Raw genomic sequence first — 26,347 nt, 5'->3', positions numbered from 1 at the left:
TTTTACTTGGAGCAAACGAATTGCTATCTTTCTGAGGTAATCATGGGACATCATAGGGACAAAGTGCAAAAGCATTCCTGAGTCTTCGCTCCCAGCCTGACAGTCATTAAAAGATTTCACCTTCACTCACACATTTTCAGATAACGAATGTGCCTCATTTATCCACTACCATTATAGCCAGGGTGCTTTGGGGTAACTCATCCCTATCACAGGGCAAAGATGCTTAAAGTGCCCTTATGGGCTGAAGTGTTCCTAAAGCCAATTAACATTCCTAACCCTAGCCCACCTTATTAAGAGCCAATAAAACTAGCTCCTTTCTTTTGTTCGGGAGAGCCAGTCAGACACTTTCTTGTGGAGCTGTCTCCCTTCCCAAGTAGAGGCCCTATAAAGGCTTAGCCTCTATGCTTCTCCTCACGTGACTCGATTTCCTTTCTGTCTTCATTGAGACAGTTACCAGTGCAAGGAATCATTTCTAAGGAAAAAAAAATTTTACAAAGAAAATTAAATGAGCTCCTTTTTGATTTTATGTTGTGGTTCTTTGAGAAAAAGTATCTCCAAACTTGATTTACACAGATGAGGGTGAGCAACTGGAGAAAAGGAGCATTGCCCGCCTTAACACACAGGAAGGCCCGCACGGATTCCGTCCTTCCTAACCTAGCCGCCTGTCAGAGCGGAGGCGGGCGGGAACCTGGCCCGGGGGTGGCGGCCTCTCTCGGTGCCACGAAGCCCCAGCATCCTGCAGGTCCTGGAGGCCGCGGCGTCGCGGTGAGCGAGGCTCTGTCCGCCGCATTTGCGCCAAGGAAGCCCGAGGGGAGAGCACCATGAGGACCGACTCCGGGCCTCGGCTGGAGGAGGGCCACCCGGTGAGCGGCGAGCAGTCCCTCGGGTGGCGGGTCGGAGGGTGTCCTAAAGCAGTAGCTATCCTGGGGCCGGACCGACGCCAGCGTGCCCGGATCAGGAGGCACTGCCCTGCTCGGTGGGTGCGCGCAGGAGCCCCTTGAGCCTTTATAAGCTGGAACGGGACTGGGGCCAAACAGGAAGTTTCCTGACGCTTAAGCTTGCGTTGTCATGACGACACATCTCTTCGTCGTCCCGGGGCGGGCTGCGGTGCTGCAGTTAAGACCCTCGTTCAGACAGCTCCCAGAGGACTTTTGCCTTCTCAGAAGGCAGCGCTGCCTGCGTGTAGAGATTTTTAATCAAGGCCTTCTCTCCTGCTCTCTACCCCCAACAAATCACGGCAACCACTTAGCAAACCATGGGGGAAACGGTGATTGCAGCCCCGTCCCCACTGGAGTCTCGGTTTCCGGGCACTTTGGCCGCGATACCGAGACCCTTTTCCCGCAGGGCTGGTTTGGAGAGGTCAAATCAGGTCCCGGCGCCCCCCTGGCCCTCACATCTTCCTCAGGGGCCACGGTCGCCGAGCGGCCTGTGAGGCGCAGCTCGATGACGCACTGCGCCTGCGCGAGGTCGGGCGGCCGGGCGGCCGGCGGCCTGGAGGGGCAGAGGCGCTCTGCGCCGGGGGCGGGCGGCCGCTGCCAGGGCTGGAGACGGAATGGGGAAGAAGCAGGTGGTAAGCGAGCCGTGGTTCCTTTGGAGCTGTTAGGACTGTGGTCTTCAGTTGAGCCATCTACTTTCGAGGGTCTTAGAGGTTAAGTTTCTGTACAGAGAAAACGTCATTTTTTGCGGGGCTTTTGAAATGCTGTAGTTATCGAGTGAACTGGATCCTTGGATAGAACCTGAGAATAGCGCTTTCACGTGACTTTTCCCCCTCTTTCTTTTCGGGTTGTAATTTTGACTAATGGATAGTATTAAGAAATCCTGCCTAGTCGTAATCTTGTAGCATTTGTGCTGAAGCCAGTGTTTGAATGGATTGCTAAATGGAACGTGGTTTGCTGAATGGGACAGACTACAAGGGTATCTAGAGTTGAACTCTTTTGAATCAGGGTCATTTGCAAGCAGCATGAGCTACTTGGAATATTAGATTGGCATATAGGCATTTCTGTTAGTATTTATTTTGAATGATTCCAGAATGCTTCATAACTGTAATACTTTCTGAACTGCAAATATTTTTTATTCATGTACAGCAGCATATATGAGGCCTCCCTTTTGTTCTATGGTAAAATCCATTCTTCACTCTGTATTCAAAGTGATTTTTTAAAAAAAGCAGAATGTGTACGTGATCACAAAAATGTATGTTTGAGCTACAATCCACCGGAGGATACCCCCCCCCCCCCCCGCCAAAAGTCAATTTCCCGTATGTTAACAAAAAAAAAAAAGAATAAAATTAAAAAATACAGCAACACAAAAAGCATATTACTATGTGGTTTTCAACCTCCATTGGCTTCCCATTGAGTTAAAACAAAATCCAGATTCCTTCCATTTGTCTTCGAGGCCCTAATTAATCTGATTCCCGTCTACCTGTTCTTGGTAACTGTGCTGCAGCCTTGCTTTTACTAGGAACCCTCTTAAGTCTAGAATTCCCAGAAGGCTTTAGCATTTGCTGTCAATTGCCTGAAATATTGGCTTTCTCAAGCATGTCTTAGCTCAAATATCTCAGAGAGACTTTCCCTAAGTAGCACTCCTCATTTTTTAATCATGTTTATTTCCCATAGATATATACACATTTTATCATATATAATATAGATATATACATATATATTTTATCATATACAATGTATATTTTTTATCATATATATTATTTTCTAATGCTTAATCACTAGAATGTAAGCTCCACAAAAGCAGTGATCCCTGTTTTGTTCCTATCCCTAATGCTTAAAACGGGACCTGGCTTGTGGATAGAAAGAAATGTAAGAAGGAAAGAATTTTATGTGAAATTTAGAAATGGTAGAACAAATTTCAACTGACCCATCTGATTTATATCAGTATCTCCCAGGTTTTACTGATGAACACAGTTATCAAAAGATTTGAAGATATTCATCTAATCCATTTTATTTTTCTGTTGTGTCTGAACAACAGGCTTTTTAGAGGATAGTTTTATGGTACTTGAGATACAGGAAGATAAGATGCTCCAGGCTTTTACTTACAAGCAATTTCCTTCCTTCCCCTCCCCAATAGCGTCCTCCACGAGCTCTTCCACCTGCGCCAAGGTAAAAATCATTTACAGTAATTTCATTATTCAGCTTTAAACATGTAAAATGAATGAAGCGGAAAAATTGACTAGTACCACTGAAAAAACCTTCAGAGAAAACTTCCCAAATATTTTAGGAAAAGGATTCCTAAAGTCTTAAAGGTAAAAAAAAAAATCCTTAAATCATGAAAATAACAGTTAAAATTAAAAGTCGTATTTAAAAGCTCGAATATCAACATGATAATGAATCCATTCTGAATGTTTTAGTGTCTTGTTTATCAGAATTCTGATCCTCTTTTGTTTGCTAGAATAGTTTCCTCAGAGTTTAAGCTGATTTTAATCAGTGACAAATAAGAGTTCTTAATCTGCTTAATCTACTTTATTAATAGACAACAAGTAATATGCATATGTAAGTTCAGGAAAATTTGGGGGTTATTTTATTAGCAGTGCAATTAAAAGGCTTATTAATTATAACTGATAAGGTAGTCTATAGCTGACATTACATGAAAGCTATTTTTACTTTAAATTTACAATGATTTAAGTCAGTTTTCATTCATGCAATAAAATATATTTCTAATTAAGTTTCCTTTTTTGTCTTTGTCCTGCTGATTAAATTTGGTTGGTGTCATGTGAAGTGCTGTTCAAGGTGAGTTAGTTTATTGTTAATGTAAAATTTTCTAAATATAGTTTTTGGTGTTCAAACAAGTTTGAAAGCTGGGCATGGGGATATACACCTCTAGTTCAAGCTATTCGAGAGGCTAGGAGTACAAGATCAGCTGGGGCAACACAGACCATATCTCAAAGATACTGCCCCCCCCCCAAATAAGCTTGATTCCTTAGTTCATTTCTCGTAAAATTGTATCTGAATAGTATCATACAATACTATAATATCTACTTGTCATAATTATCTTCCATGACTTCCAGTTATTATGAATGATATATAACACTAGATTGTCTTTTTATAAAAGCACTTAATGAATGAAGTTACCCAGAACATAATTGTTGACTAGTTCATAGCTCTATAAGGAAACTGCCCTTTTTTCCCCCCTCATTTAGTCAGGATAGGAAAGCTTATGCTACACTAACCACTTCCAAATCTCAGTAACTTAATATCATGTAGGGTTATTAGAAATAATATTGGGTTAATTGCAAGGTCCATTGTGGCAACAACAATGGGTAGTTGCCCTCTTCTTTCTCTTCATTAATGAAGTGAAATCCTAGTTACATGTATCTTTTGGTTCGTTAATCTTAACATGCTGTTTTTTCAGTTGCCATAGCAGCTGATTTGTTCAGTGTTTTGGCCTCCATTCAAGTCATTTCTCCTATTCAAGTGCTAACCAGGTCCACCCTGATTAACTTCTGAAGTCAGACAAGATCAGGCACCTTCAGGGTCATAGGACCATAGGCAGATATAGATCACTTCTACTCACAGCCCATTGACCACAACCTGTCAGAGGACACACCTAAGTGCAAGAGGCTTGGAAGTCAGATGAACATTTGTTAAACTTACTTTCTATATCACTGTTTCTGACGTTACTGACCAGTGTACTACTGATGCCACCCTATGGGTTCTCTTTGACCTTGTCAGTTTCTTGCCTTTCCCCTCTAATGTGTAGAAATTGGGTGAATCCAACCAAGAGTTCTCTTTTGATTATCCTCTACATTGAATTTTAGGCAGGCTTTTCTGTTGATGTTCTTTCTGTTTTACAGATGATGTTTCACAAAGTCGTCCTAAGAGAAAGAAGTCCAGAAACAAAACCACGCTAGGTAAGAAATTCTTTTTAGTGTGGGATGACAAGTTTCTCCAGGACCTGTGTGTGACAAACTTCACAAATCAGATAGAGACCAGACCCCAGTAGTCCTGAGACACCAGAGTGTTGGGGATATAATTAAGGCCAGTCTGAAGCAGGGTGAGTGGTTGTGAGGAACAAGGCAGTATGTCTAGAAGCGTTCATGGAATAAAAGGCCGTGAGTCCCAAACTCTTACTTCCTCAGTGTTCTTAGGCTCAGTGAGGTCTTTGGTCCCTAGACAACATAAATTGTTCTAAGCTATGCTTGGTTCTGGACCCCTGAACAGGATACTGGTTTTTGGGTCACAGAGTTCTTAAATCCCTCATTTTAGTCAGAGAATCTCTGCATTAGAGCATGCGTCTGAAGGCAGGGCCACATCATCCCTCTGTTAAACTACAATAATGAACTCCTTTTGTAGTAATCCACTGATAATCTTGAATATTCTATTAATAACTCAAATATAATACATTCAGAATTCATAATCACCCTTTCAGTTTTTACTTCTCATTTTTAATGAAACCCACCATTTTCTCAGCACTCAGTTACCTTTGCTTATCTCTTAACTTCATTCTCTGCTTGCATACTTTAATAAGCCTAAAAGTTTGTGTAGTGATGCTGTTCCCCCCCACTCCGCCCAAAGAAATTCTATTCTGTATATTTTGTATGTACTGTTTTGGCTCCTTTATGCAGAGTTCTATATGTTCCTAAACAGTGATTTTGTAGTATTACATTATAAGAATATACTATAATCAGGTCTCTTACATTTAGGTTATTTCACATTTTTTGCTCCAAGAATTGTTGTAATCCTTCTTCATAAAATAGTCAGTGGTGGGGAAGAGGTATTTCTGTAGGATGGATTGCTAGCAGTGGAATTACTGGGTAAAATGACATGTGCTGTATCAATATGATAGATTCTGCTAAATTGTCTTCATGGAAGCTTTAGTTATTTTCTCAACACCAATAGAGTTTGAGAGTGTTACAGTCTCTAAATTGCTAACTACATTAGACAATGTCAGTCTTTACAGATTTTCAAAATTAATTCAGTGGGTGAAAAGTAGTTTATTTTAGTTTACATTTCTCAAATAGTAGTGAGGTTATATATGTTTTAATTTGTTTATTAATACATTTCTCTTCTTTTGTAAAGAAGATAGGCAAGCAAATGTAGTCAAGTGAAATTATTGAAATTCTGTTAAAAGATTTCATGAGGGGAGAGATTGAAATGAATGAACAAATGAAGAGATTTATAAATTACCTGTTATCTGACTAATTATCCATGATGACTTCATCATGTGTTAATTTATTAATGATGGACTAGCGACTGATTAAAAATTCTTAAGGCAGGAGACAAGTAGGAGAGTTCTCTATATTGTTGACTTTTATTATATTTTCACATTTTTGATAGTTCTAAATATTCTGAAGCATTTTTTCCTCCTCCCCTTCCATTGTTCTTCTTTCTAGCCCTCCCCCACTCTTTTCTTCCTCAGCTTTTCTTATTCCCTCATTTATATCTTTGCTTAACTGAAGTCTAAAGTTATAAGTGGGGAGGGAAGAAATTAAGATTTGAGGCACAGTTCTGAAAGTGTTACTTTGTAGGAAACATTCTAGTTAACCTTTTTCCTGTCTTTTAAATACTCACTGATCTCTGTTCAAGTTACCCATGTTTTCCTACTTTGTTTTCTGCCCTGTAGCTAGTGCCTCTTTGGAAGGCTTTGCTGAGACTGTTGTTCATAGACCATCTGAGGGCATTGAGCCAACTAATGAACTCAAAGAGCATCCAGAGGCCCCTGTTCAAAGGAGACAGAGGAAGACAAGGCTACCTCTTGGTATGTGAAGAAACCAAGAAAATTAATCCAGCATTACCTCATTTTAACTTGACTATATCTGAAAAGACCTTATTTCCAAATTAAGTTACACTGACAGGTTCTGGAAGTTAGGACTTGAAAATGTCTTTTTATTTTCCTTTTTTTGGAGTGGGGTGGAGCATAATTCAGCAGAAAACATACACAAACACAAAGAATGGAAGGGACATAGCTTGTTAACAGTAGTAGAGTTTTAAGAAAGAAGGATGGTTTTTGTTTTCTTCATTTATGTATTAGCAGTTGTGAGTGTAGGGGTATGATAACAACACATCTGCCCTCATTTTTTCCCCATCCATTTCTCATAGGTGTTTTCTTAAAATATTTACCACTTTCTTAAAATATTTACCACTGCAACTCCATTGGCTTGTCAGGAACACATTACAGGTCTCTTTTGGTCATCCATGTACAAATTCAGGACTAAAGCAGAAAGTCAGATCTCAGTACACGTAAGAATTTAGTAAATGACACCAAGTGTGGTGGTGCATCCCTGTAACCCAGCAGACATGGGAAGCTGAGACAGGCAGATCAAGTTCAAAGCCAGCCTGAGCAACTTTGAGAGATTCTGTCTCAAAATTTTAAAAAGGGCTGGGACACCCCTGAGTTTAATCCTCAGTACCGCCCCCCCCAAAAAAAGAAAAGAAAAAAGAGAAAAAAGAATTCAGTAAATGATGAAATACACATTTTAGATTAGTGAAGAAAGGATAATTTCTGTGTTAATATAATAAAACACTAGCTGACCCTTAAGTGTTTATCCTACGCATTGCCACAAGGTAAACAAAATACTATATAATTTTTTTCTTTTGTAATGCTTTTTGGCAATGCTTTTTTTTTTTTTTTTTTTCAAATTAGAAAATCCAGTGTTTATGGGAATGGATATACTCATACACTGATAGGAGTATAAATTGGTGACACAGCCTATCCAGATTGCTAGGAATAGAATCAACTCTAATAGCTATGGTAATGAAAGAATGTTATCAGCACCATTATTTTAAGAGTAGAAAATCGTAATAACCAAATAGTTAACAACATGATAGTGTCTAAATAATCATGATTTAGCCAATAAATGGAAACCAAGTTTTCATTGAAAGAATTGTTAAAGTGAAACAGTGACATGGAAAACTGAGTATTGGTAAATCCCAAACAGAGGTTATACAGTATATACTGGAGGGTTCCATTTTTGTAAAACATATTTGATTAGCTTCCTGAGGCTGCCATAACAATTTACCACAAACTGTATAACTTAACAGAAATGTATTCTTTCACAATTTTGGAGGATAAAAGTCAGAAATCAAGGTGTCCACAGATAGGACTGTGCTTCCCTGAATGCTGCAGGGTGAATCCTTACTTTTATCTTCTAGCTTCTGGTGATTGTTGACAATCCTTGGCATTCTTGACTTGATTATATCTGCAAAGACCCTTTTCCAAATAAAGTTATATTGACAGGTTCTGGGAGTTAGGACTTGAAAATATTTTTTTTGTGGGGAGCACAATGCAATTTACACATATACAATGAATGGAAGAATATAGCAGTGTTAACAGTAGCAGATTTTTTAAAAGGAAGAGTGATTTTATTTTTTTCATTTATGTTGTACTAATTTTCATATATGGAGTATTATGACTTTAATAATCGCAAAAAGACAGCAGGTTTTGTTAGTATATAGCAAAGGGAAGAGCAAAAAATTGTGAGATTAATGTTCTTTTAACATTAGCCCCTGTGGGTAGTTTATTACAAATTAGTTTCCCTAATTACTTGTCCTCTTAGAAAACAGCAGGTCCTGATTTGATAAAAACATAATAGGAGTAAAGGGACAGGAACTTGAAAAGAGAGGGGGATGTTGCACAGTTTGGGGAGACAAGTTGAAGTGGATGCCACAGAGCCTGGTATATGCAGTATGAGAAGTCAAGAGCAGAAGAGGACAGAAGGGAAAAAAACAAACCAGGAACCAAGCCCAGACCTTTACTTCAGTGAAATGATTTATTTTATCACTGACTCTTTATGAGTCAATTTAATGAAAGCTGCCCTTTTGGTAATTCAGTTCAGGGGCAAATTTGAAAATTGAGATGGATACTATTAACTAGTTCTTACAATTTGTAAAAAAATGTCTATAACAGAAATGACCAGTTTCAGAAAATTCAGGATCCAACTAAGTTTGGATTCAGTGAGGACCTGTCACTGCCATTCCCTTGCAGGTTGAGCTTTCTGAATTGCAAGATTTTAAATTTCGTTTTGCTTTGCTTGGAGTGATCATGGTAGGATCCACGGCTTATATTGTCGTTCCAGCTGAAGATGGAATTATTTTATTAAAATAGAATTTGAATGGGTTGAAGGCAATTTTGGGAGCCAGTATTTCCAGGAAGAGTAGCTAGAGGGTTAGAAGTCTCTATTGTTTCATTTAAACTTAATACCTACCCTGGGTGCAGAAAAGTGTTAACCTAGTGAACTGATACAGCTATCCTTAGGCTTGCTTGTGAGATTCACTTTTAATATGTAGGAACTTGGATGGTAAACTATAAGGGTAGCTCATTGTGCAGTTGTACATGCAATCTGGTTTATGCTGAACATCTGGTTCCCTCCTGGAAATCTGGAATTTTGGCATGTGCTAAGCCTATGTGATTAGCCCACACTAAAAGCTTGGGTGCTGAGTCTCTATAGCAGGGAATACATATACCCCATGTGTTGCGATAACTCAGTTCTGGAGGAATTAATGCATCCTGTTCGGTGTTTCTATTAGAGGACTATTGGAATCTTGCACCTAATTTTGTCTAGACTTTGCTCTACTTTGTATTCTTTTATTGTAATAAACTGTTATACTGTGTGTCATAACTTCTGAGTTGTGTGAGCCTTTCTAGCAAATCACCAGACCTGGAGGTAAAACAACTCTGGGTGTTAAGATCACATAACTCTTTTCCATCTGTTTGACATTGCTATCTTGAATTATGTTTTGAGTTGAGTGATGTCACATTTCAGAAATTAAAAATTTGTAAGAGTGAAAAAAATTTTGGCCCCATTAAAATTCTTAAAATTCTCTTAACAAAAGTTTTGTACATTACTTTTATTTTACCTTATGGGCATTGAAAATATAGTTTATTTTATTTTCAGAGTTGGAGACTTCTTTCTCCCAGAAGAAGACATCAAATCCATCTTTATTACGAAATGAAAATGGTATTGATGCAGAGCCAGCTGAGGAGGCAGTTATTCCAAAACCACGAAAGAAGACAAAGTAATAGTTTATTTATCCTTCCAAATCTTCTCCAGGATTATTCAGATGTTTAATTCAGAGCTCCCAAAGGGTAGTTTCTCATTAGATCTTATTAAATATTGCTTTTGTTTATCTCCATCATAAGTAGTATTATGAAATATCAGACCAACCTAGTGTTAAATTCGAAAAGAGGTAATCATTGAGAAAGGAAAAAAGTTAATATTATACTTAATAAAAAAGTCATCTCAAAGAAATTATAGAGACTATTTTACATAAATTACAAAATAGATATTAAAATTAAAGATAATAAATTAGGCTATTTTGATTTATTTCCTCATGTTAATAGAATTTGAATTATGATTATTTTAGCAATAAGTAAAATTATGTGTTTTAGCACAGGAGATTGTCTCAGGTAAAATAGAATGGTGTACTTTAAAGAAATACCCTGGAAGTTAAATAACTTATATTTGAAAGTGACCCTACAAAAGTGATTGATTTATATATAGAATCTTATAATTTTAAGTCTGGAAATATCTATATTTTCTGGATGAGAAAACTGAGACCCAGAGAAATGTTGGGGAAATTATGGCACATAATAGTAATATTAGATCTGTTTGAGTAAAAATCTATTTCTTGAAAGAGTCTTGAACTCTTTCCATTTTATTCATGGGTAGTTTCTTATGTGGGTCTGTAAAAATTCAAGAATCCTTTTTTTTTTTAAACATTCTCTCTGACTCTAGGAAAACCCAGCCAGCAGAGTTACAGTATGCCAATGAGCTAGGAGTAGAAGATGAAGACATAATTACTGATGAGCAAAGAACTTCAGAACAACAGTCCAGATTCACTGCACCCACTGGAATTAGCCAGCCTGTAGGCAAAGTATTTGTGGAAAAAAGCCGTAAGCAGTTTCTTGTTTTGTAACATTATCTTTTCAAAAATTATGACAGAATCTCCTTTGACCTTCTAATTATATTTCTGGCAATCTGAAAAAAATGTAGACAAATTTTATATACTAAGTTAATCATCACACTTATTCAAGAGAGTGAAAAATTGGACAACTTAAATATAAAATGAGGGGAATGATTTCAGAAGGCTAGGCTTTGTCTATATAATAAAATATTTGGTACTATTAAATTCTTAGGGAGAATTTTTCAATTCATGGGAAGATTCTAATGAAAGATTATCTCATATACACAGATACAGAGTTTGATTTCAAATATAAAAAAATATAGACTTGAAGGAAATATGCCAAAATATGAATGCTAGTTTATTCTGAGTTATGGGTAATTTTTTTTTATCTCCCCCCATCCCCACCCATTTCTTCAAATTTTGTTGTATTTGACCAGTTTATATCAATTGGTAGTGGTTATGGTAGTAGGGCAGTTTATAGTATAAATTACAGTAAAAACAAAAGAGCAAATAGGTGATGATACTACCATATTGAATAAGAAACATAACTTTGTAACTATATATATATATATTTTTTTTTTTTTTTTTTTTTTTAAATGGTTCTGATGTTGTATGGTATGTACTGGTTATAAGACTGGGCTTGCTGTTTATTTTAACTTTGGCTGCTGTAACAACAGACATTTATTTCTCACAGTTCTGGAAACTGGGAAGTCCAAGACAGGGACTGTTTAGATGCTTTCCTGGCTTGCAGATGGCCACCTTCTTACCGTGTCTTTTTATATGGCAGAGAGAGCTCTAGTATATCATCGTCTACTTAAAAGTACACTAATCCCAACATGGGACCGACCCTTGTGCCCTAATTACCTCTCATTGGCACCACCTCCAAATACTATCATGCTGGGAGTTAGGGCTCCAACCTATGAATTTTGATTACAGTGTGTAAGAAATACTACCCAAAGTGTGATCATGACCATATCCGACTCCCATGGATATGGTCTGGATAGGCTGGCTAAAGAACTGCTCTGAAACATAAAAGCTAGTCCTTAAAATTTGTAATTTACATTTTTTCTTTTTTTTGCAATTTACATTTTGTATAAGTTGTTTTAGAATTCTGATTCCATAAGATCCTGTCTAAGGAATCCTAGTTCCTGACCAGTGAAACAATTGTGGTCTGAAGAGGCTGACAGTTTATCTAGAACCTCACAGTTGGTAATGTAGAACTGGCACTTGCACATAGATTTCATGACTTCTAGTTCAGTGCCTTTACTGGTGTACCATGTGGTCATTTAATCTACTTTAGACTATTTTCAAGCAATATCCCTCAATTCTTATTTTTATTTTTGCTTCTTTTGGCATAGAGACTTCCTTTCTTGAGTAATTGACCATAAAATTCATCAGTGATTTTCTTGTCTGTGTAGAAAATGTATTTTCTTAAGGAAAATTAATTGCTCTTTCATCTACTAAAACACCTGAGAGCTGGGTTTGATGAGGGTAAGGGAAATGGAACCTTGCCTGCTTCCTGAGGTCCATTTGTGGTTTACTACGTACAGGAGAAAGAGTCTTCTAGTCAGTAGTAAAGTGGAGCCTTGCTCATACAGTGTTGTGGTGTACTTGAATTGATACTTTTCATAGGAATCTTAAGAGTAGTTTATGAAATAATTCATTTCTTTTTGCCATTACGGAAAACCATGCTACACATCTTGGTGTCTTTTCCTAAGAAATTAACTGGTTTTCAAATATTGACTTAACCTTGATAGTACAGCCATTTAAATGTATACTTCTTAAGTCTCTAAATTTGAATTTTATAGACTATGTTATGTTAAAGGTTTTTAGACTTGAGTTGAAAGTTCATTATTTTATTAAATATAATTGATTCCTAAAATTGTTACTTTAACATCAATTTGGTTGAGAGGAAAGTGCATTGACATTGCTTATCCTTTTAAAAGATGAAGAAATTGTATGTTTAAGTAACCAAAAAAAGAAAAAAAGGTACTAAGTCAAGGAGATTTTTAGACAGAAAAACAGCAATATTTCAGTCTTAGGATGAAGTTTCTTAAGTGTGGAATAATAAGTTCTCTCTTGCTGGGTTTTAGTAATTGTGTTATGTGTGCTTAGGGAGATTCCAGGCTGCTGATCGTTCAGAATTGATAAAGACCACAGAAAACATAGATGTGTCAATGGACATGAAACCTTCCTGGACCACCAGAGATGTGGCACTTTCAGTGCACCGAGCTTTCAGGTGGCTGCTTTTGTTGTACTTAAGATAAATATTATCTGGGTTTCATAATTTAAAGTGAAAGAACAGTCTTAGCTGTTCCGTTCTGTTAACGTAATTGACAACTTAAAATGAGATACAGAAATATTTTTTAAGCCTTCCACTGAAGTTAAACTATCCGCCTATCAGTGTAAGGAAAAAGAAAAGACTTGGGACTGGAGACATAGCTCTGTGGTATAGCACTTGCCTAGCATGCATGAGGTCCTGGCTTCAATTACCAGTACCCCCCACTGCATGTACACACACACACACACACACACACACACACACACACACAGTCTTGTTTTTACCTTTTATAATGTATTGAATTTTATTTTTTTATATGAAAAATTTTAAAATATTTCAGCCTTTCACTTTAGTAGTTTGTGTATCATAGTTAACCCTTTTTATGCAGGATGATTGGTCTGTTTTCTCATGGCTTCTTGGCTGGCTGTGCTGTGTGGAATATTGTTGTGATATATGTTCTAGCTGGAGATCAGCTGTCTAACCTCTCCAACCTTTTGCAACAATATAAGACCTTAGCATATCCATTCCAGAGTCTCCTCTACTTGCTTTTGGCTCTAAGTACAATTTCAACTTTTGACAGGTAAGACTGTTGTGACTGCATATCCCTCTAACTTTTCTTCAGGAGAAAATGTTGAATGAAATGTGTCTCTGACTATGTCAGTTTTAAAAATAGAATTATAGAACATTAATATTCCCTTACCATCTTTAAGCCAGTCTTTGATCAGGGTGACCTTATTTTAACCTTATTACATCTGCAAAGACCCTATTTGCAAATAAGATCATGTGTACAGTACCAGAAGTTAGGAGTTCCCCATATTTTTGGAGGGAATGTGATTTAAGCCATTAAATGCACACATTAAATGTGTGCATTAATGATATGGGTACTATAAAAAGGTAGAAACTAATGAATTTTAAGTATAGTTTGTTTCTTTAGTATGTCTTAACTGCTCAGTAATGTTGCCTAAAATAGTCTTCGAGTTAGATATTTTGTGTGACCTTTGTAAATAAGATATTTTCTGTGTAAGAATAAACTATAGCTATGTAAAGCCTAGTAATAGACAATATGTGTGGTAATAGAATAAAAAAGGAAAAAACTGTAGAAAAGTAAAGTTTTGTTAAGAACTTTACAATTGCACTGTGACGAGAAGCTTTGTTTTTTCTAGAATTGACTTTGCTAAAACATCAGTAGCAATCCGAAATTTTTTTGCCCTGGATCCAACAGCTTTAGCATCTTTCTGTGAGTAATAGTTTAATTTTATAACTATGTAATTGTTGAATTATATTGTAATTTTGACCTAGGAAAAATATAATTTTATTTTTAAAAAAGTTTTATAGTATTACTTATAAATCACTACCTATATATATTTAGTGAATTTATAATTAAAAATATGGTAGATATAATTTGATAAGTTATTTTTCATTGGAGGTTCATCTAAATAACTTTCAAAAGTTTAATTTGTAGGTAAGGACATAGGTTCAATCCCTAGCACTAAAATAAACAAATAAATAAAAGTTTAACTTGTGTTCTATATGGTTTAATTTTTAGCTTTTGTTTTTTCAACTTGATGTTAAACAGAATCAACCTTTTGGTAGCAAGCACTATTTGGTATCTTTCTGGTAATTTAGAATACATTTTGTTCTAAATTATGGGAATATTAATAAAGCTACTTTTGGAACCTTAAGCAAGTCATTTAATTTCTTAAAAGATATTCTAGGTTCTTGTCAGTTTTAATGAGAAAATAGCATCTAAAAGACCCTGTTTTCTTGAAAAATAATATAAGGCTATCTATTGAAATTGATCAAGTGAATTTCTTTGATAGCATCATTTACCAAAGTAGACATTATTTTTGACCTTAAAGAAATACATAAATTCAAATAAATTGGGTTGTTAAAAATTATTAGTAATTTCATTTGTCTTTTTCTCAGTGTACTTTACTGCTCTTATACTATCCCTGAGTCAGCAAATGACAAGTGACAGAATCCACCTTTATACGCCTTCTTCTGTTAATGGTAGCCTCTGGTAAGAATTCACAATAATATTAGCAATTGTTAAAAACAGCAATAATGGGAATAATGGAATTTTTCCTCCCATTCAATTTTTTTTTTTTTTTTTTTTTTTTTTTTTTTTTGGTACCAGAGATTTAACTCAGGGGTGCTTAATCACTGAGCCACATCCTCAGCCCTTTTTTGTATTTTATTTAGAGTCAGGGTCTTCCTGAGTTGCTTAGGGTCTGAGTTGTTGAGGCTGGCTTTGAACTCATGATTCTTTTGTCTCAGTTTCCCAAGACACTGGAATTACAGGCATGCACCATGGTGCCAGCTCCTTCCATTCTTTTTCATGTTTTCATTTACAATAATATGAAAACCCTGTTTTGATTTCTAAAAATAAGGAAAGGAAATCCCTATTCCTTTGGCTGATTGATAGCTGTTGTTATAAATACCTGCATTTTAAATGAAACATCTTCTTTTCAAAAGTATATTTAGATCTTTAAAATAAGTCATCATGTGATGGACTGGATGGAAGAGGGTGGCTGGATTAGAGTCAGAAAACCAAGCATGCTAGAAAGAGGAGTAAGGAGAGCCACCATTTGCAGATCAGTTGTCAAACATGGAGCTGACAGGACAACTGAGCTTTAAGTTTAAACTCAGAGGGGCAGTCCTTTTTTCCTGAGAGAGTGGCTTGGGGAAAGGGAAAGATACTTAATTGAAGAAAAATGCAATGGTAATTGGAAGGGAAACTTCTAGGAAACATTTGGGGAACACAAGCTTTCCATTTATATTAATGTTAAGAGCAGATCTGTTTAGAGTTTGAATAACCTTTGAACCCTGATGTATATGGTGTATTTCATAGGGAAGTTATATTTTATTTCATGCTTAGTTATTTCATTAGGAGAGGACTGCTTTTTTTTTTTTTCCAAGTTCATAAAATAACTGTATTTGTGTATATAAACCAAAAAAAAATGTTTCTAATGAGTATTTCTATATCTCCAGGGCAGCAGGAATTGAGGAACAGATTCTCCAGCCATGGATTGTGGTGAATCTGGTGGTGGCTCTTCTTGTTGGATTATCTTGGCTTTTTTTGTCTTATAGGCCAGGCATGGATCTTAGTGAAGGTATGGAAGAGAAAATGATTACAAAATATCCTGAAATCTTCTCTAATTGTTTTATAGATCTTAAAATATTTTAAAACAAAGACATCTTTAAAATAAAATGGTACAAGAAGAGTAAAAATAAAGTGGTCTAACAGAGTGACAGGAGAATCAGGGAGAAGGACCTAGAGAACTGGAGGGTGGAAGTTAATGAGGGGCATCTGTGGACCTTTTGCATATTCAAGAGTATTTCTCCTCTTGGAATCTTCAAGTAATTTATAGAAATTCTTTGTTCTTCACTATTCTTAGTCTCTTTCTGATGAAAGCATTTCTAAACTTGAATTGTGCTTTATTCATGTAGTCTCTGTCAGACACATTTTCAAATAAATTATTCTTACCACTTCCTCTACTTGGCACAAATTCTTTTTTTTTTTTTGTTTGTTTGTTTTTAATGTATCTAATGTGGTAAGTTAGAGATGACTATAAAGAATATGCTACTCTTCTTGTTGAAAGATGGACTGTAATTACATCATAGGCTTGCTTTATGATTTCTTTGTTTAAGAGGAACAAAAGTGATGTTTGGGAAAGTGGGAAACAGTCCTAAAGCAACTCATACCTGGATATTTCCTTTTTTTTTTTTTAATAAAAAAATCTGTTCTCATTAGATATACATGACAATATGATATATTTTGACATATGTGGAGTATAACTTATTCTAATTAAGATCCCTTTCTTGTGGTTGTACACGTTGCAGAGTTTCACTGGTGGTGTATTTACTTATGAACAAAGGAAAGTTATATCTGATTCATTCTATTGTCTTTCCTATTCCCCCTCCCTTCCCTTCATTCCCCTTTGTCTAATCCACTAAACTTCTATTCTTCACTCCCCCACCCTTGTTGTGTGTTAGCATCTGCATATTAGAGGGAACATTTGACCTCTGGTTTTTTGGGATTGGCTTACTTCACTTAGCATGATAGTTGCCAGATCCATACATTTATCAGCAAAAGTCATTCTTTTGTATGGCTGAGTAATATTCCACTGTGTATATATATCACATTTTCTCTTTTTTTAATGATTATTTCATTTTATTTATTTATTCATTTATTTTATATGGTGCTAAGGCACATGCTAGGTGCTTCACAAATGCTAGGCAAGCACTCTGCCACTAAATTACTGCCCCAGCCCCTATACCACATTTCCTTTATCCATTCATCTGTTGAAGAGCACCATGGTTGGTTCCATTGCTTAGCTATTGTGAATTGAGCTACTATAAATATTGATGTGGCTGCATCACTGTAGGATGCTGATTTTAAGTCCTTTGGGTATAAACCGAGGAGTGGAATAACTGGGTCAAATGGTGGTTCCATTCCAGGTTTTCTGAGGAATCCCTATATTGCTTTCCAGAGTGGTTGCACCAATTTGCAGTCCCACCAGCAATGTATGAGTATACCTTTCCCCATATCCTCCTTTATTGTTGCTTATATTCTTGATCATTGCCATTCTGACTGGAGTAAGAAAGAATCTCAGTGTAGTTTTAATTTGCATTTCTCTAATTGTTAGTGATGTTGAACACTTTTTCATATATTTGCTGACTTCGTATTTCTTTTTTCTATAAAGTACCTATTTAGTTCCTCTGTGCATTTATTGATTGGGGTTTTTTTGGTGTTAAGTTTTTTTGAGTTTTTTAATATATATTGAAGATTAATGCTCCATCTGAGGTGCAGGTGGGAAAGATTTTCTGCCATTTTATAGGCTCTCTCTTTACATTATTGTTTCTTTTGCTGTTGGCACAAATTCTTCACCCTTCATGGTCTAGCATAGTATTTAGTTATCTTACCTTTAACATGCCCAGTGTCCAGTGAAATTTACTACTCTTTACAGCCGGGCCCTTTTTTGAACACCTGAAAAAGATGAGTGCTAGCAAACTGCTAGCCCAACAGCAGTGTATTAGGAATTGCTTAGTGTTGTATTGTACATTGCACTTCCTTGATAGGTGTTTCACATTTCTACCCTTGAATCTTTCTTATGGATATTTTCTGGACTTTGGTTATTATTTTATTTTATTTGATTGATTAATACAACCTGTTTGTCTCAGAAGTGTGAGAATGGAGAATCTTCCCATCATTTCTATTTATAAAGACCAAGACAAAGAATGTTATCTTCTTATGTATTTTTTATTCATGAGTATACCATTTTGCATTATAATTCTCATGTTGCTCCACTAAATAGTCTGTTGTTTTATTCATTTTAATGTACTTAAAATATTTTTAAAAAGTCTTAGACTTTATATATTTTGTTTTTTCTCAGTATAATTTTGATGGATAAGGAAACTGTGGTATATATATATACACAATGGAATATTACTTAGCCATAAAGAAGAATAAAATTATGGCATTTGCTGGTAAATGGATGACACTGGAAAATATCATGCTAAGTGAAATAGGCCAAGCCCAAAAAGTCAAAGGCTGAATGTTTTCTCTGATAAGTGAATGACGATAAATAATGAGGGGAAGTGGCAGGGGGGTGGGGAAGAGAAGAATGAAGGAACTTTGGATGGTATGGAGGAAAATGGGCAGGAGGGGGTGGGGGAAGGAAAGATAGTAGAATGAGACAGACAGTATTACCCTATGTGTATGTATAATTACATGAATGGTGTGAATCTACATTGTGTAAAACCATAGAAATGAAAAGTTATACCTCATTTGTGTACAATGAATCAAAATGCAGTCTGTAAAAATAATTTTAAAAAGTCTTCTTAGATTTTATGTATTTTTTTGTTTTTTTCTCAGTATAATTTTGATAATTCTAAGAATTTTTCATCTAGTTACTATATCAGAGGAATCTGTTTTACTAGATTCTTAAAGTTTTTAAATATTTTTTGGCCTTTTAATGAATTGTATTATCTGTGCTAAGTAATAGTTTAATTATAAAAATGTCAACTAATAACATTCTGTGCTGTGGTTGGTACTAAAGATGCATTTGGCTGGCTTGTGCAATTTTTGGTCTAAATCATAAAGTGTGTGTTATACAGTAACTATTTCTAGAAACCTGCTCTTTTTCAGGGCCCATGTGAGTCATATAACATTTTATTTTCTTATGGATAAAAAAATATAGAATGAGGACAATACCTAGCTTATTGGATTGTTTTGGTGATCCAGTGGGATAACACACTTAACACACCTAATAGTAGTTCCAAGTCCTTCCTCCATATCTCTTCCTTACATTTTAGATTATATGATCACTATAAAATTAGACTTTTTATCTCTACAGTGATTCTTGTTTCTCTAAGTGAATTAAATTTCTTGTTAAGATTTAATATATTGTCTCCATTATTTAATATATTTTCATTTCAGGTTTTATGATAAATTTAAAGCTTGAACATTTAAAAAAATGTAAACTGTACATTTATTATTAGCTCACTTTTTAAATCAGATTTCACTGTCAAGAATTCTTACTTGTACTTGGGGGTTTATATTACTGTGTATTATGCCAATATTTTAAGACAGTGTTTATAACTAAGTAATACAAATCTTTGTGAGATACTGGGAAACCACTTTTAAATATGATCTCTTCATTTTCTTCTCCAGAGTTAATGTTCTTCTCTGATGTGGATGAATATCCTGATAAAGAAATCAAATCCTCTTCATAATACCAACTCATGTTCAGAGGAATAATGACCCAGTATTTTTCCCATTTTTGTTTTTAAATGTATTTTTATAAGATATGTATATGTGTATTTTTAGGGTTTTTTTGTTATATAATACTGGGAATTTTCTCAAAATTATGGAAAATGTTAAAATTATACCTCAATTAATACTTAAACAACATTAATTTCTGTAGTATTATCATCTTAATGACAAAGAAGATAATGAGCCAGAAACCAGCAGGTAAAAGTATTTATTTTTTATTCTTTCAAATTAGTTATTTTCATAATCATTATCTTACAAAGCACTAATTCTGAAAAACCCATTACTTTTGGTGTTAAATTTAGGGAATAAGTGAGAGGGGGAAAAAAAAGACCTTCATTATTCATTTTTTGATGTCTCCTATTGAACAAATTAAAATATGAAATTTGTCTTCTCTGATTCTGGCTTAGTGGGTTGTGTGTCATGAAATAATTATAATATGATATAATTTAGCCTGAAAGATGCTTTACTTATGGCTCATAAAATGGAAGTATATCTTTTTGTTTGAAAAACTTTATAACCTAAAATGTTAATTTCCCTTTGAAATTTGTACCAGGGCTTTCCATATCTGGTTAGGGAGCTTTAAAAAATAGACAGCAAAAGAGAAGCTGAGCCAGCCTGTGAGCTTGTTGGGCTAACACTTCTGGTTGACCTCTGCAATGTCCTTTCTTCTTTCTTGTTTTGAGTAACAAGGAATATGAATAGAAATTCATCCCTGTTCTCAAGCTCTTTGTCAGAGAGATCTTTGGCTTTCTAGGGGATCCTGCTCCTGAGGTGGATCCTGCCCTGAAAAAGGTGTGTTCAGAGCTGTATCCAATGGTTCCTCACCTGGCATATGTGAGACTCTGCAGCTCAAGACAATGATAACATTTGCTGGGGGAAGAGGTGGCTTAAAGGCTGTTAAGCACATCCATACAAATATTGTGCCTGCACCGATGAGCAAGCAATACATGCGGAACAGAAGAGGACTGACAAGTTGATAACAGATGGCCCTGAGAAGTGGGCGGTAGCTGATGCCAGCACCATATAGAAATATCTTTTGCTGGAGCTGCTAACCAGCGCTTCCCCCTGCTGTCACGGAACTGTGAATCCTGGCAGTTCTGAAGTTGTCCTGCCAGTTCCAGCTTTCCCTGCAGTCTGCCATGATTCTCATCTGAGCAAGGTGGCAGTGTCGGAGTTCGTGATCCTCCCTGTCAGCAAACTGCTGGGAAGCCATGTTGATATAGCTGAAGTTTACCACACTTGAACTGTGTCATCAAGGAGAAATACGGGAGCTCTGCTACTGATGTGGGGGATGGGGTACATTGAACAGTGGTCCCTGAAGATGTCTATGTCCTAATCTCTGGTATCTGTGAATATATTACCTTATACAGCAAGAGAGATTTTGTAAATGTGATTAAGGTAATGAGCCTTGAAATGGGAGAGTATTCTGTATTATCCAGGTGACTCAGGATAATCTCATGAGTTTTGAAAGCAGAGAAGAGTTAAGAGTTGTGATGTTGCTGATTTTAAGATGTAAGAGGGCGCTGTGAGCCAAGGAATATAAGTGACCTCAGAGAAGTAGAGAAAAATCTTTGGCCAATAGCCAGCAAGGAAACAGAGATCTTGGTCCTAAACCTGTAAGAAGCTGAGTTTTGCTAACATCCCAGATAAACCAAGAAACATCTTTCCTTAGAGCCTCTAGAAAGGAATGCAGCTCTGTGGATACCTTGATTTTTGGCCCATTGATACCCCACATCGGACTCAATACACAGATAGCAAGTGTGTTGTTTGAGCTGCTAAATTTGCTCTTAATGTCCTAGAGAATAAAGAAGCCTGGAGCTGATACGGAATACAATTGGGAAAGCCAGCATGGGCCTGCTTGTCTTAGAATTCTTTCATGTCTGGGAAATACCACCTGGACTGCAAATCTCCTGATGATCCCAGGCAGGTACAAAATCCTGGAGCTACTGGTGCACTTGTACACTTCATCAGGGAAAATAATAGTGTCTGTCAAAGATTCCTTTGACCATGATGATTGGGAAGCAAGAAAGATGTTATTACAAATGAATGCCCCAGGAGGTAGGGAATAATCTCATGTGACTAAGTCAAGGCAGAGCACTAAGGCTACAGATGAGAATGTCAGATCTATTGAATTAGCTTCTCTAAGGCTGAGGTCTAGGTTTGTGGGAAGACAAAAAAAAAAAAAAAAAAAAAAAAGTGGTAATGGTCTTCTAGAGGCTCATAATGTAGTTAAGAGAGTCATAGATAGGCATGGGAATAGAAGAATCTGGGAAGGAATTGTGGGTCAGGTTTGGGTATTAATAGGATGGTATGGCAGGAACTTTATAGGATGTATGGGATTTCTACTGGTGGAGATGGGGCCCCTGGAAGAGGCCATACAGCTAGATGAACCCTGAGGGCTTTTTATTTGGAAATGATCAAAATAGAATCTTGAGAGACAGTATCACAGTAACTAATGTAGATAGGCCTAGAGTTAATCATTGTTAAAAATTTGCATTATTTGCCTTCTCTTCATTAATTTTTAGTTTCAAAGTCTTTTGAGAATAAAATGCTAAAATCATGGCATTTCATCTGAGTATTTCGGCGTACTTGTTCTAAAAATTAGGACATTTGTTTAAGTATGATATTATTGAAACAGTAGCTCTATAATGTCTTAATAATCCATTTTCAGATTTTCCCACTTGTTTTTGAAGGTGTAGTCAGGGTGTACTCATTTCTTTTTGTTTTTTGTCTCTCAATTTAAATGGTTTCCTTACCGTTTTTCCTCCTCCACAACATTTTTAAATGAGAATTTTTACGGAGACAAATGAGGATTCATGAGATTATAAAATAACAAATGATATAGTGAGCTCCTTTGTATACTTTGTTGGTGTCTCCCAATAACACTTTGTGAAACTATAGTATTAATATCACAGCCAGGATATTGAAATGGATATAACCCACCCATCTTAGATTTCCCCAGTTTTACTAGTACTTGTCAGATGTGTTTTAAGTTCTGTACAGTTGTATCTTTTGTGTAAATCTTTGTATCAGCCACCACAGCCAAAATATTGAACAATTCCAAGAATTAATTCATGTTTTTCTTTTTAACCACACCTATCTCACTTCACCCCTGGCTCTAACCCCTAGTAACCATTAATCTGTCTTCTGTTTTAAAATTTTTGTCATTTTAGTAACGTTATAAACTGAATCATAAAGTATATTGTCTTTAAGATTGACTTTTTTCTGCCCTGCATAATTCCCTGTCAGGTTCATCCCAGTTGTGTGTCTCAATAGTTTACTGCTGAATGGTATTATAAGGTATTTTGTACTGCACTATTTACCTGTTTCAGGACATCTAAGCTGATTCTGGTTTTGGCTATTACAAATAAAACTTATAATTTTCATGTACGAATTTTTGTGTGACTATTAGTTTTAATTTCTGTGGGATAAATACCCAGGAGTACAACTGATGGGTTGTATGGTAGTTGCATGTATAGGTCTTAAAAGTTTTCTAGAGTAGCTATGTATATGCTCCACATTCCCACAGGAGAAAAAAAAATTTTTTTAAGAGTCTAAGCCAGTTTTGATTTAGAGTGTCTCACATTTTGGACCATCTGACTTTTCCCCTAATAGTGTCATTTTTTTTTTTTTTTCAATCTGAATTTTCTACACACTGGAGTTTAGGTCTAGAAGTTTGATTACATTTAAGTTAGATATTTTCTTTTTTAAAAAACAAGATTACTTTTACCATAAACTTTATGTGGCAAAACATGAACCTTAAGGAAGTCAGAGTGAGGTGGTATTGAGAATGGGGTCTGTGCAGCCCTCTTGTATAAACAAGCTATTTCGAGAACTGGGCCCCCAGGAAAAGGGCATGCAAGCACCGAGGGCCAATACAGGTCAAATGGGATGTGCTGGGCCCCAGGTTTATCAAGGCTGTTCAGAGATATCTATCTGAGGAATGTGCAGCTGTCCGGAGACCCCATCTATCAAGGACAGGGGAACCTAGCCCTGACCCCTCTCCCTCATAATTCACTCCTTCCCTCCTCGCTGCTCCCTCCAGGACCGTTCAGTTTTGGCAGGACCTAATAAGATTCAAATAAAGTGGAGGGACCAAACCAAAGGAGGACAAATATTTAGCTATCTGAATTTTAACCAATAATGTACAGGTCCTTGTGTATGAATGCTGAAAAAGCTCTTAAATAGAGCGCTTTCTTGACACTTGGGCCCCCCCTCCCCCAGCCATTGTATCCGTCTGAGGGGCTGGTTGCGGTCCAAGCTCCAGCTTGCGTTAATAAAACCTCGTTGTGTGATTTGCATTACTGTGTTTACTTTGACTCTCCGGGGATTAGTCAGAATGGGCCCTAACAGTGGTAGACAGCAATTCTCATTGGCAGGGTGATTAAACACCATGCAGCCTAGACCCAAAATGACAACAAATATGTGTTATTTGGGATATTGTGTCATATACCCTGAAAAGTAAAGGGCATGGATCGACTCTTGCCCTCAAAGCACCGTACCTTTTGAGATTAATAGGAGTATGCCAAGTAGTAGGTTGGGGACAGTTTTTTGTGTATGGGGTTATAAAGACTACTAAACGCTGACTTTTAAGCTGACCCTTGAATAAATGAATAGATTCCAAATAGAATAGCTATAAAAAAATAATTCTGAGGTAGGAAAGCGCATTTTGAAGGCTATTGTCTTCTGTATTAAGAAATTTAAATTTTGTGGCCAATAACGAAGTTCTGGAAGTTTATGGGTTTGCTTTGTGTATAATGGCAAACCGTATTACTCCTGGGATAGTGGAAGGAATGGATGGTAGCAGATGGGAAGTAAACCATTGCTATAGTCTTGAGTGTGAGGGTCCCAGACTAGGTTCTTTAAAAGAAAAAGCTGGGTTCAGATATTAGGATTCAGAATTTTTAAAAAATGTCAGAATTTTCATGGTTGTTCGAATGTGACATTACTGTGATGGCAAAACCAGACCTGGTTGTGACATGAAATTATAAAACTGTTAATGAGAAGAAACCAATGGCTGGGGAAGGGGTCAGTTCCTCTCCCCTCTGTCAGCCTTTCTCTTGGAAGCCTGATTGACCTTTTGGATTGCAGATAACTTGCCCCGGGAGTCTGACTACTCCCCTTTTAAGTGTAAACACACCTGTGGAGGCCTTGGGCCCAAGGCTAGAGATTTATCAAAGGCCTTGTAAGAGGAGCTAGTTGTTCACCTTATCTCAGGGCTGCTTCTGTAAATATGCTTCCCGCTAGAAAAAAATTGTAGACTAGATAATTTTTGACACTAGATAGGCTATAAATGTGAGAAACTGTAGATGGGAGCTCAGAATTTGGAGTTTTGTTTTCCTCTGATCCGTCCCCTTCCCCAGTAAAATAAAGTTTGGAGTTCTTTCAGAGTGCGTGCTGCTTTTCTACCAGTCTGTCTCCTGCGTCTACAAGTGGGGTTGGAACACACTAGAGGTTCAGGGGGAAGAGGAATATATACAGTGTTAACGTGTCTTCTGTAACAGTCAGGTAAAGACAGCCAAGTAGACTGCTGGAGATAAAACGTCTGAGCACAGGGGACAGTGTACAGGAAGTGATTGATGTTTTAAATCTAGAAATAAATGGTGCTGGAAGATGAGGGTTCACGAGGGCTTATACGAGGGCACATGACACGAACTACTGGGTTTGATTAATCGTGTCGGATTAAGATGGTGAGCAGCCTTGCTGTCCACAGCATGCTCTGACTTCCTCCTAAAGGAGACACAACCGGCCGGACCGTGCTCACTCAACTTGCGGCTCCAAAGCCCCGGCCCTGGCAGGGCCCACGTGGCTGCACGTGCCAGAAGCGAAGCTCAGGAAAGGCTGCAGGGTGCGCTTGCGCTTGCGCAGCAGCAAGATGTCGGTTGGCACAGGCAGGCCCCTGCGGAGCATGGCGGAATGGCAGAGCCAGAAGACACCTTGAAGAGTTCCGCCCCAGCCCCAGCTGATAACCGCAGAGGGCGGGTCCATTCCCTGTTTACAGACCCGGCACTTCAGAAGAATACCCTAGCTGTCCCGGAGGTCCCGCACACAAGGGCGTTGGATACGAAAGTGATGGAAACGAGAGCATCAGAGTCTTCTGTCATTCGTAACGCCCAGGAAGCCGACAGGTTTACCATTAGCCCGGACAAAGAGAAGGCCACCACTGGGCATCGGCTGCTGAATGTGAGTGCGGGCCTGGCCTGTGACTAAGGGGTAGGGTCTAGCTGAGTGTGACCGGTGCCGAGTACCTGGGTCCATGCACACAGACTGGGGGAGACCTGCCCGCTACTGGAAGGTGGTAATATCTTCCACAAGTGGAAGTTTACCTGTGGGACCTTGACAATTATTTTACTTCTCAGAGCCTCATTTTGTTAATTGTTAAATTAAGACAATAATTACTACCTAAGGACAGCTAAAAGGGATAATATATAACATGATTAG

The 26,347-nt window shown here is 37.0% G+C and overlaps 2 protein-coding genes across 5 annotated transcripts in view; both read left to right on the top strand.

The window, feature by feature from the left end:
• Positions 1–664: 664 nt before the first annotated feature.
• On the top strand, positions 665–23,300 carry Tmem237 (transmembrane protein 237). 4 transcript variants are annotated; one of them, XR_007107857.1, is made up of 14 exons: positions 665–863; positions 3,076–3,107; positions 3,724–3,734; positions 4,799–4,855; positions 6,568–6,702; positions 9,839–9,959; positions 10,679–10,836; positions 12,963–13,086; positions 13,517–13,708; positions 14,292–14,365; positions 15,055–15,148; positions 16,120–16,241; positions 19,805–20,104; positions 20,661–23,300. XR_007107857.1 is itself a non-coding variant. In XM_047546581.1 (13 exons), exons 1-13 carry the CDS (start codon positions 822–824, stop codon positions 19,864–19,866), a joined length of 1,224 nt encoding a protein of 407 aa, XP_047402537.1. In that variant the 5' UTR covers positions 665–821; the 3' UTR covers positions 19,867–23,300. The 4 variants fall into 4 exon arrangements, 3 of the variants coding, with proteins under 3 accessions (XP_047402537.1, XP_047402539.1, XP_047402538.1); XM_047546581.1 differs by having other exon boundaries at positions 19,805–23,300; XM_047546583.1 differs by lacking the exon at positions 665–863 and adding an exon at positions 1,178–1,267 and having other exon boundaries at positions 19,805–23,300.
• Positions 23,301–25,822: 2,522 nt separating this feature from the next.
• The window catches only part of C2cd6 (C2 calcium dependent domain containing 6), a 171,352-nt gene continuing 170,827 nt past the window's right edge, over positions 25,823–26,347 (top strand). The window contains 1 exon segment of the mRNA XM_047543885.1: positions 25,823–26,089. Within this exon segment, the coding sequence (XP_047399841.1) occupies positions 25,823–26,089 (267 nt within the window).

This window comes from Sciurus carolinensis, chromosome 3 (genome assembly GCF_902686445.1).
Source record: "Sciurus carolinensis chromosome 3, mSciCar1.2, whole genome shotgun sequence".
Lineage (NCBI taxonomy): Eukaryota > Metazoa > Chordata > Mammalia > Rodentia > Sciuridae > Sciurus > Sciurus carolinensis.
Note: the sequence above shows the minus strand (reverse complement) of the source record. Positions and strands in the feature narration are given on the sequence as shown.

Bases quoted from the DNA above. Each gene is read 5' to 3' on its own strand.
- Tmem237 (XM_047546581.1), top strand. From the start codon at position 822: ATGAGGACCGACTCCGGGCCTCGGCTGGAGGAGGGCCACCCG. The intron at 4,856-6,567 runs GTAAGAAATTCT...TCTGCCCTGTAG, and splicing joins CAGAAACAAAACCACGCTAG to CTAGTGCCTCTTTGGAAGGC. The intron at 6,703-9,838 runs GTATGTGAAGAA...TTTTATTTTCAG, and splicing joins GAAGACAAGGCTACCTCTTG to AGTTGGAGACTTCTTTCTCC.